The sequence below is a fragment of the Agrilus planipennis genome, unplaced genomic scaffold, assembly GCF_000699045.2.
Source record: "Agrilus planipennis isolate EAB-ADULT unplaced genomic scaffold, Apla_2.0 scaffold143, whole genome shotgun sequence".
In the NCBI taxonomy this organism is placed as follows: Eukaryota; Metazoa; Arthropoda; class Insecta; order Coleoptera; family Buprestidae; genus Agrilus; species Agrilus planipennis.
The window spans coordinates 2,817-14,298 of NW_020438887.1; the positions used below are offsets into that span (position 1 = coordinate 2,817).

Genomic DNA, 11,482 nt, shown 5'->3' on the forward strand with positions numbered 1-11,482 from the left:
GAGTTTTGCTTAATTAATTTTCGAGATATATCTTTTAACAACTAATTTTGCAGTTTTTTGTTAAAATAAACAAAAAAGAGGTTTAGCGTACAACACCAACCGGTAGACTTTGAACTTTAACTTGTGTAGAACACATTTCAAAAGTTTTTATGCAGTTGCTAATCATTCCTAAACGATGCTTCTCTTCTGATTGCGTTTACTCCACNTAATAGGCACTTAGATTATACTTTATCAGACAAAACAGTCAACAGACAGCAAACGTATATTTAATTAATTTTACAGTTTATTTATCAGAACAACTGATCAATAATTTTTGGTATATAAGCAGCAAAACAGATACTTATTCATCAAGCGTGAATAGTGTTAATCAACAAAATGCCTAAAACCATTCTATTCTTTTTTGCACTTGTTTGCATTTCTGGTAAGTACGAGGTACCTAATTATTAACTTTTTTAAGTAACACTACTTATGTGAAGAGTGACATAAGAAAGAAAAAATTAGAAGGATTAGAAACCGTGATTTACGATTTAATAAAATTACCTTTTTTACCATTATGCAAACTTGCAAAACGTCTTTTTAAACTTATCTTCAATTTCAAACAATTTCCTTAGAACACCCCATATTTTTTTCACTTTTTTATGTTTTCTTCTCTTAATCCTTTTTCTTTTTCTTAACAATATAATTTTTTTTAGGTGTCTTTACCAGACCTAACTTGAATGCAGACAATCGTAAGTAAATTTTATTTATTATTTCTTACCCCGCGTAAAGGAAAATTAAAAAAAGTAGTCTGTAAGTTTGTAAAAGTTTAAAATAAATTGTGAGGTGTCGTGAGATTCCTCGCATCTAACACATGCATTCTCTAAGTCCTATCTACCCACAATATTTCGAAATGGCAACTTTAGGATCGTTGGGAGCTACTAACCGAAGCTTTTTAAAAAGACTCATATTAAACATATTCCCCATATGGCAGACCACTCGAGTTAACCTTGTCAATTCTCTCTCTAACTACAAGCAGAGAGAGAGAGATGTCACTTATACGTTCGATTTTCGGTCAGCGTTACTAGGCATCGGGAATTTTTAAATATAAGGAAAATTCGGTCAATATAAAGAAATTTAGGTAAAAAAGGCTAAGGAATAAAGTTTAAAAAAAAAGGTGTAACCAGGTAACGAAAAAAGATAAAGTTTAAGAAACTATAACCCGATTTCCCCCTGTATCTCATCTACACCTGGCTCCTTATTATTCTTTAAGTTTTTTAATGCTACATCGAACTCATCTCTCATTATGGGATAACCAAGCTCATCTATCTCCACACTATCTTCTTCTCTAATATCTCTTAACGCATGTCCTGCGTATAGGTTCTCTAAATATTCTTTGTACCTATCTGTCTTTTCCTCATTTTCTATCAAAATGACCCCTGCCTCTTTTCTTATATTATTACTACTGTACCCTACATCCGTAAAATTGCTTTTAATTATATTATCGGTTTTACCTACTTCAAACTTTTCTTCTACTTCTTTACACATCTTATCACCACTGTTTCTTAGCTGTCCTACACTTCCTAATTATTTCCTAGTTTATAGCCTTAAATATTTTTTGCCCCTCTTCGTCTGTCCTGTTTTTATATTTCCGCCTTTCTTCTATTAATCCTACAATCCCATTTGTTATCCAGGCTTTCCTACTTTAGTTTTGCTTAAGACCTAGTCTATCTGTAGCTGCTGACTTTAGGCAAGTTTCACCCGCCGCCTTTAGTATTTCGTCTGTCTTACGTTTTAGCTTATCTGATAAAGGCGTCTCCCACCTTCCCCTCTTTTTCAGAATTTTCAATTTAAGATTGATCTTCATAACAACTAAGTTATGATCGCTATCTATATCTGCTCCTGGATAACTCTTACAGTCTTTCACTTGATTAATCTTAATCTTAATTAATCTCCCTAAATCACCTGGCATCTTCCACGTATAGCGCCTCCTAACGTGATGGTTAAATAAAATATTCGCGACGGTTAAGTTATGTCTATCGCAAAATTCTATCAGTCTATTTCCCCTATCATTTCTATTGCCTAATCCAAAAGAACCTGCTATTGCACCGACTTTACCTTTACCTATTACTGCGTTGAAGTCTCCTACAATTATTAGGTTTTCCTGCCCTTTGACTAAACTTAACACGTCTTCTGTATCTGCATAAACCGCTTCTACGTCTTCATCACTGTAAGATGATGTAGGCATGTAGACCTGCACTAATACCGTTCTTACCGGCTTTGAGTATAATTTAACCATAACTATCCTATCGCTTTTTTGTAAATAACTTTCTACACTCTGCCCTACTTTCCTGCGCATTACAATTCCTACCCCCGGATTACCTACCTTCCACCGATCCTATTTGTATTATTCTAAAGTCTCCACTCCAGAAGTCTCCAGCTTGGGGCCAACGGACTTCACTAACGCTTACTATTTCTAATTCTAGTCTATTCATATCTACTTTTAAATTTTCCAATTTCCCTACTGAAATATTGCATCTACCTTTATTGCACTTATTGATGACATACCCCAAAGTAGTCCCCGCCCGGACATCCGAATGGGGGACTAGTTTACGTCCGGAGTGCTTTATCCTAGAGGACGCCATCATTTTAGTTTCGGTGTGTTTTACTTGGGACATAATAATGTATAGATTTCCTAGGAAATGTGTCTAATATAATTTATTTGACATATTTCCGGGCGACTTTAGGAATTATTAACATTTCCTAGGAATTTTATACAATAACGAATTTAGTACATTTCCGGTAACAGACACACGTGAGGGGTACATAAATGGAGAAAGGGTAGGTACCTTTTATCCAGAAAAAATACCGTTTCCGAGGGATAAAAAAAATTATTTTATGTGACAGTCGATGATCTTTGACACGTATCTTAGGTCATCAACGCAAACGAAGCCGCAGGTAAAATCTAGTATATATTATAATTTGTTATGTTTTCAGCTGAACCCTTGAGAGCTAATGATTTTGCTACAAAAGATGATAATTCGAGCGCCTCTCCTGATTACACAAATCCAGGCGCAAACAATGGTAAGTAAAACTGAATGAGATTAATCGCGTTATCCTATTCTAAATAACATTTTTTCTTTTTGTTTCAGGTCATGATCCTGGCCACCACGGTTTTAAAATACAATGTGAGAATTTACGATATCTATTGCTTCCTTAAATTTATTCTAGATGCTGAATCAAAGTCATGATAAGGGATAAATAAAAAAATTATTAAGTTCAAAACCAGGTCTGACGTTTCGCCTTTTGTTCTTAGTTTTTTTCAAGGATATGTTTAGGTGTTAATATGACACATAACAGGTCAATTGAAAAGTCCCCGGCCTAAAATAGTAAAACACATTTTTTTTGCAAAATTCGTTTTTTTTATTCAACATAATTCCCTTCAAGGGTGATACACTGATTATAGCGATCCTCCAACTTTTCGATACCATTTTTGTATTACGATTTGTCCTTTGCTTCAAAATAGGCCTCAGTTTCGGCGATCACCTCTTCATTCGACGAAAATTTTTTCCCAACGAGCATTCTTTTGAGATCTGAGAACAGGAAGTAGTCGCTGGGGGCCAGATCTGGAGAATACGGTGGATGCGGAAGCAATTCGAAGCCCAATTCATGAATTTTTGCCATCGTTTTCACTGACTTGTGAGACGGTGCATTGTCTTGGTGAAGCAGGACTTTCTTTTTCTGCAAATGCGGTCGTTTCTCGGCGATTTCGTCCTTCAAACGGTCCAATAACGCTATGTAATAGTCGCTGTTGATGGTCCTTCCTTTTTCAAGGTAGTCAATGAAAATTATTCCACGCGCATCCCAAAATACAGACGCCATAACCTTGCCAGCCGACTGTTGCGTTTTTGCACGCTTTGGAGCGGGTTCATCGTGTGCAGTCCACTCCGATGACTGTCGATTGGACTTCGGAGTGAAATGATGGAGCCATGTTTCATCCATTGTCACATATCGACGCAAAAACTCGGGTTTATTACGCGTGATCATCTTCAAACACTGCTCTGAATCATCAACTCGTCGTTGTTTTTGGTCAAAAGTGAGCTCGCGCGGCACCCACTTTGCACAGAGCTTTCTCATACCCAAATATTCGTGAATGATGTGATGTATACGTTCCGTTGATATCTGTAGAGTGTCTGCTATTTCATTCAATTTCAATTTACGGTCATTCAAAATCATTTTGTGGATTTTTTTAATGTTTTCGTCCGTAACAGCCTCTTTTGGGCGTCCACTGCGTTCACCGTCTTCGGTGCTCATTTCACCACGTCTAAACTTAGCATACCAATCCTTGATGGTTGATTTTCCTGGGGCAGTGTCCGGAAATTCGTTATCAAGCCAAGTTTTTGCTTCAACTGTATTTTTTCCCTTCAAAAAGCAATATTTTATCAACACGCGAAATTCCTTTTTATCCATTTTTTTCACAATAACAAAAGTTGCTTCACTAAAAATGCTATAATTCACAAACTAATGATCCGACAGCCGTCAAATTTATAGACGCGTCTTTTGAAGGTTAGGACTAACTGAAAATCGTATGGATTTAGTTCTGGTGCCGCCATCTATGTGTCAGGCCGGGGACTTTTCAATTGACCCTAGTATAGTACAACTGTTGCTGGTATCTTAAAATTTTTTGGGTGTTTCATTCCCACCAGCCACTAATGCTGGTAGGCGGGCAGTCCCTCCGGACTACGCGGGAAGGTAGGGCGGAAAGCCCTGTTCAGCCTCTTTTCAGGAATCGTAGGAACGGGTGGGTGGAGGTTCGTGTGAGAAAGATGAGACGGATGAAATGAAGACAGAAGGAATATTGGAATATTCCTACCGGCGGCAATTTCCGTCAAACGCTTCAAACTTCTAGTGTAAGTCTTCATTTTTAAATATGATACATAGGGAACTATTTCAATACTTTTTGTAAGCAGATATACCAATTGTAGGGGCCCCAGACACAATTAAAAGTCACCATCAAATCATCACGCTCGAGTTTATACTCACAGCGACATTTTAATTGGGTCTGGAGGGTGTTTGATCCCTACAATTGCTCTGACTACTTACAAAAAGTATTGAAATAGTTCTCTTATATCATATTTAAAAATTAAGACTCAGATTATAAATAATATTACGATCTTTTTCTGCAAAACTTTGAAGCGCCTGACAGAAATTACCGCCCATGGGAAGTATCTGGCAGTGTTGATTATTAATTTTTTACAATATTCTGCGAAACAATATATAAAAATCAGCACTCAGATTTTAAGTAAAGCGAAAAATGTTTTTACGTATCTTTAGCGCCTGATATCTCCAGATATAAATTAAATGTATTAATAGACATTAGTGATATTGATAAAATGATAAATACGACGAAACAATTAAATTGTATATATATAAAACAGTAAATATAAAATTAACAAATTAAAAGCCAATTGAAAAGATTTTAATTTTGAACGCTGATGTGTCCGCCACGTGGCTTTTAATTTGCTAATTTTATATTTATTGGTTCATTTATATATTACAATTGTCTGATAATAATTATTTATTCGTATTTATCGTTTTATTTATATCACTAGCCTCTATTAAACTATTTAATTTATAACGATACCAACAACAGTTGTACCATATTTATAATATTAACGCCTAAATCTATCCTTGAAAAAACATCAGACACTAGGCGAAAAGTCGGACCTGGTTTTAAACTAAATAAATTATTTATCTCTTTTTGTGACTCTGATTCTACATCGGTAAGAATTTACCGCTTCATGCCGTGGTGTAAAAGAACATATTTGCATAAAATTTGACACTTAACGATATAATTTTGAGCGCTTCTTTTTCATTTTACGCCAAAAAAGTGAAGCATGCAAATAAAATTCTCAAGCATCTTTATCGGTTTTTGGAACGAAGTTGAATTTTTTTTATTTCCCAGTTATTTTGCCGAAAATTCTTTATATTTCCCCGATGATCCTTACAGTCGAAAAATCTATTTAAACAAAATTTTAAAGTGCAATCAGAATTACTTTGACAGAAAAATTAAATTAAATAATTAAAACTAAAGTTCTAAAATCCCTAGGTCTGTCTTGCCCAAGCTTGACAATGCTAACCAAAAGTCTAATGTGTTAATCGACATCTCTCTCCCTCTTAGAGAGAAAGAGAGAGAGAAATTATACTTCGATTTTGTGCTTTTATTGCAATTTACACGATATATAGTTACAATATTCAGCGCATACATACTCTATTAGGTAAATTAGGCAATCTAACTTAATATTGTTCTGTAAATGGTCTCTATATTATTGGGTATTAAAGCTACTGTTCATCTTCAGTTTAGTCGGTAATTTATCGAAGTGATTATGACGTGCTGATGAGAACTAATATGTTCGAAATGGCAATCCGCGTCTGGTATCATCATCATCATAAGGTCGTCAGTCCTAAGACTGGTTGGACACGTACCTCCACTCTTTCCTATCCTGAGCTAAACTTCGCATTTCCCTAAAATTAGAACAGTCCACATCCTAAACTATTTGCGAACAGTAATCTAATCTAGGTTAACCTCTACCCCTCCTGTTTCTGCCTCTAATATCTCTGACTAGACCTTCATGCCTAAGAAGGTGTCCTACCAACCTATCTCGCCTATTTTTGTATATCAGAAAAAAGAACATATAATTAGATAAACATTTACGATACCTGTAACTTAGTCTGTTTTTAACTGAACTTCCATTCGCTGGTGATTACTCAGACTATGGCGCAAATGGAGGCAAATATGATTAATGAACTTATTCAAACTTGCGTTGTCTTTTTCTAAATAACATTGCTTCTTTTTCTTTCAGTGAACGATCCCGAACATATTTCGAGAGCGGCAGTCGAAGGTAAGAATTCAGTTCTTCTCTTACTTAGGTGTAAATTATCAAATACCATGAAAGAGAGGAATGCAATTTGCATGAAAACTTTACAATAAACGGTATAAAATAAATTAATTCGATATAATTGCATTGTATATCAGAAAAGTAATTGATGCAAATAAAATCATCTTTCTTTATTATTCATTCCTTTACTCAAATTAATTTTTTTACTTTACTACTTTTAATGAAAATAACTATCTACGACCGAAAAGTATAGGTGTGATTAGTTAAACATTTATAAAACTTACAACTTACTCTATTTTCAGCTAAAAGGGATGATGTTTTCAAAGTATCTCCTTATTTTGAGCACATACAATTCCCATGCTTCATTACTGATTTTCGTATTCAAATTAATTTTTCTACTTTTAAGTGTCTTGTTATGTATTTTTTGATGTGATCAAAACCACATTCATTTACAAATTGATTGCGTACAATGATGAACATGATGAGAAATAAATAAGAAAAGATTTGAATCATAATAGACAACAGAAAGGCTATATTAAATCAAGTTATGAGTAGTACCATGTACCATCATTTTTTGATATTTACTGCTAACTGTAGTATTTCAAGGGGTTTATGAAGATTTAAAGTTGTAAAACTGACATACGTGATAGACCTGCAAATCAAAAAGTTTTTGATCAGTAATTTATCGATATTAACAGACCTGGGTCACGATTTCGAACGATACTACTGTTGTTGTAGCAATAAATAGCAATAGACGCCAATTATACTACACTGTCTATAATTTGTATCAATTTGTTGCTATATCTACAACTTATTTATTTTGTTTTCAGATAAAGACGATGAATCCAAGATTTCTCCTGATTATACACCGCCAGGCGCAAACAATGGTGAGTAAAATTGGATAAATTTAATCTCGTTACCCTATTCTAAATAACATTTTCTTTTTTTTTTTGTTTCAGCTCATACTCCCCCACATCGAAGGAATACAAAAGGTAAGAATTAGTCACTCCTTACCATGCTCTAATAGAGCATTAAAAATCAACTAGGTAGCAAAAATTAAAAAAGCCAGGCATTATTAGGGTTGCCACCCGTACTTTATTATAAAGTATTGTACTCTATTTCGACTGTGCGTACGTTATACTTTACAAGACACATAAAGTACGCAAAAATACTTTATTTAAGGCCTTAAGTAATCATCGTAATTTTGTAAGCGATTATTCGAAATTCAGAGTACTTTTACATCAATAATATTGCACAGAAAATTGGCAAGCCATATTTACGGAACAACGTGATTTCCCAAATCTGTTCAAAGTAGTGTCACTTTTGCTGTCCGGTGTCCGTTCCGGCCACTTCAGCATTTACAGAAAGAGTATTCTCTGTTATGAACACAAAGTGGCGGGACGACAGGAATAAAGCTTTATTAAAACTAATTAAAAATGGACTTTTAGTTTACTTAAATCTTTGTTTGCCATGTTTAGAAGATATTAATGTATTTAAGAGCGACAGCAATTTGTTACTGGCTGCTAGGTGTAACAAAAAATATGTTTTTAAAAACAAAAAATAAAATACTTTATTTTTATGCTGAGTACTTTTTTTTTTAACCTTTTAGTCGAAAAATACTTTATGTAAAGCCTGAAAAGGTGGCACCCCTAGGCGTTATACGTATTTGCTGTTCTATTTTATGTCAAATGTGCACATACAATTCTCATGCTTCATTACTGATTTTCGTATTCAAATTAATTTTTCTACTTTCGAAAATGTAAAATTGTCGTATCATGTTCCGATAAATATAAAAGCAGAAAATCATTAGAAATAAGATGGATGCTGAACTATATCATGACTTTCTTATGGGGAAATAAAAGGCTTTGCAATTGGAAGTACATTTAAACGAAATTTATAGACAGCTAAAATATAATTCACGTAAACAATTAAGTATGGAGGGGAATTTGTACTATTTAACAGCATAATTAGATAAACATTTATGATACCTACAACCTGGTCTGTTTTCAGCTGATGATTACGATGATAATGGGGATGACTTCGGTGGCGATTACTCAGACTACGGCGCAAACGGAGGTAAATAAGAAATTAAATGAACTTATTCAAATTTGCGTTGCCCTTTTCTAAATAACATGGCTTCTTTTTTTTTGTTTCAGCGAGCCTTCCCGGAGTTATTTCGAAAGCGGAAGTCGAAGGTAAGAATTCAGTTCTTTGTGCCTTGGTGTAAATTATCAAATATAATGAATTCATAAGGTCGTCACTCCTAACACTAGTTGGACACGCATCTCCACTCCTTCCTATCCTGGGCTAATCTTCGCATTTCCCCAAAACTAGAACAACCCACATCCTTAACTATTTACGATTTGTACCCCTCAAACTCCCGTTTCCGCCTCTAATATGTCCCTGACTAGACCATCATGTCCTACCAACCTATCTCGCCTATTTCTTATTGACTTCGATAGGTTCCTCTGTTCTCCTATTCTTTCTAACCTTCTCTATCTACGGTATCCTCTCATTCGCCGGTAACACCACATTTCGAACGCTTCTAACCTTTTCCTCTCCGCTGCGCCCACCGTCCGTGTTCCGCACCTGTACAACGCCTTGCTCCAAACATACACCTTTAATATTCTTTTTCGAATTTCAAAATTAACCTTTCGCAAGCATAGAAGTGACTTCTTTTTATTGAAGGTTACTCGACCCTGCACTATCTTCTGTTTTATATCCCTACTTCTTCCGTCCTAACTTATCTGACTTCCTAGATACCTAAAATCAGCCACTTCTAATTTTTCGTCTCCTATTCGCTCTTTCCCTTCTATTTCTTCCCTTGCATACCAGTATTTTGTTTTCCTTTTATTTTATTTTATTTTTCTTTTTTTTTTATTCCTTTATTCAAATTAATTTATCTACTTTTATTCATTTTTTAATTTTTTTACCCACTACACGCTACCTCAAATTAATAAGGGTAAAATTTTTGCTGTTGTCACACATACATACAATTTTAGACAACTTTTAGAAGTGAGTTGGTTTAATATGAAATATTAATCTGAAAATTCATTTTTGAATTTTTTACCCACTACACGCAACCTCAAATTAATGAGGGAATTAGTTTAGTGGTCAGAACATTGGTGCGTCTCGGGTTCGATTCGCGGCGGGGGTGTGACAACAGCAAAAATTTTTCCCTTATTAATTTGAGGTAGTGTAGTGGGTAAAAAAATTCAAAAACGAATTTTCAGATTAATATTTCATAACAAACCATTATTTTTGATTTTCAAAATATTACTTCTTATGAAGATAAAGGGGGGTGGGGTCAAATTAGAAAATTCACTTCTCATATATTTGCAAAATTTGATTTTAATCGGAACGGAAGGTAAATAGAAAATCGAATATTAGATTTATTTATAAGTAGATAGAACGATCTAATCCCATTGCTGCTCGGAAATATTTTACCTGAAGTAGTGGCAATTATCCTTATGATTAATTTGAGGGTAATGAGTGAAAAACGCGCTCAAACATCATGCAGGTTTCAAAACACTTGGAGGATGCTTCACGCTGGGGCGGAGCTCAAATTTGTCTCCGAACAGAAAACCAAGGAAACAGAGAAATAGGAGAAACGAGACATTAAATAATTAGAAAACAGTGACGGCGTTTGTCATGGTTTAAAAAAATTTAATAATATGAAGCACTTCTATATGCATGAAACGATTTTATAAATTCAAAATACAAAAAAAATTATTATGTACATATTAAATTATTTATTAATGGGTAATTCCTGCTTTAATCTGGCGGTATCGAATGTAACTATTACAAGGCATGGGTAACAATAGGATGGGCAGCAGTGGGACCAAATCGGTAGCATGCGTGAAGCTAAACACTTTATAGCCAATGCTAATAGCTATTTAAAAGCGAAAAGCATATTACTTAAACTTTATTTTTCAGGTGCTGGTGATGTTGCTAACCGTGACTATATATACACACAATGAGATGAAAATTAAACATCACTGGGGGCAGTTGCCAAATATATGTAAATACTACCCCTAGAAAAATTGCGATTAGATTCTTTCGTCTTTTTATGCTAAATAAACGTCTTTGTCTAAGAAGTGTTTTTATTAATATAATTTTAGAGGTTTCTAATGTGATGTCGTAAATAAACACATTTTTTGCGCTTACATTGCAAACGCTGGCTGAACCCTACGAGATAGATCAAAATAATGTACTACAATATTGTACATCTTGAAAGGGTCTACAAAAAAGTCCGCGATGGTATATGTCTATCTCTGAGAGATAACTCACAATAACCATTTTTATCCTTTACTTTTTATAAGAAATAATGAGTTATTTACGAAGCGATTGTAAGCAATACAGCATTAATTCTTATCCAATTAAGTACTTTAAATACATTGTGCATTGAATATAGATCAATATGGTCCTTTACAACATGTAATTTAAATGAATATTTTCGAAGATATTACAAATTTAGAATGCAGGGACATAGCAGTCGCTGCGGTACCGGCCGGGAGGCTGGTTTGTATTGTCTAATGACAAAAAAACTGTGAATGTCGTATATAAAGACATTCTGTAGTATATTTAGTATGTTCAGGGGGTATCTT

General features: G+C 34.4%; 1 protein-coding gene across 2 annotated transcripts; it reads left to right on the forward strand.

Moving 5' to 3' along the window:
- Nucleotides 1-310: 310 nt before the first annotated feature.
- Nucleotides 311-10,863, forward strand: LOC108737452. 2 transcript variants are annotated; one of them, XM_018470307.1, is made up of 10 exons: nt 311-421; nt 693-728; nt 2,974-3,060; nt 3,129-3,164; nt 6,840-6,878; nt 7,706-7,762; nt 7,835-7,867; nt 8,886-8,951; nt 9,032-9,070; nt 10,812-10,863. In XM_018470307.1, the coding sequence occupies exons 1-10, from the start codon at nt 376-378 to the stop codon at nt 10,853-10,855; spliced, it is 483 nt and encodes a 160-aa protein (XP_018325809.1). In that variant the 5' UTR covers nt 311-375; the 3' UTR covers nt 10,856-10,863. The 2 variants fall into 2 exon arrangements, with proteins under 2 accessions (XP_018325809.1, XP_018325810.1); XM_018470308.1 differs by lacking the exons at nt 2,974-3,060; nt 3,129-3,164.
- Nucleotides 10,864-11,482: the final 619 nt, after the last annotated feature.

What these genes read in the sequence shown, in the direction of transcription:
- LOC108737452 (XM_018470307.1), top strand. Translation starts at nt 376, where the DNA reads ATGCCTAAAACCATTCTATTCTTTTTTGCACTTGTTTGCATTTCTG. An exon ending in ACCGCCAGGCGCAAACAATG is followed by an intron (nt 7,763 to 7,834) that starts GTGAGTAAAATT and finishes TTTTTGTTTCAG; the next exon opens with CTCATACTCCCCCACATCGA. An exon ending in AGACTACGGCGCAAACGGAG is followed by an intron (nt 8,952 to 9,031) that starts GTAAATAAGAAA and finishes TTTTTGTTTCAG; the next exon opens with CGAGCCTTCCCGGAGTTATT.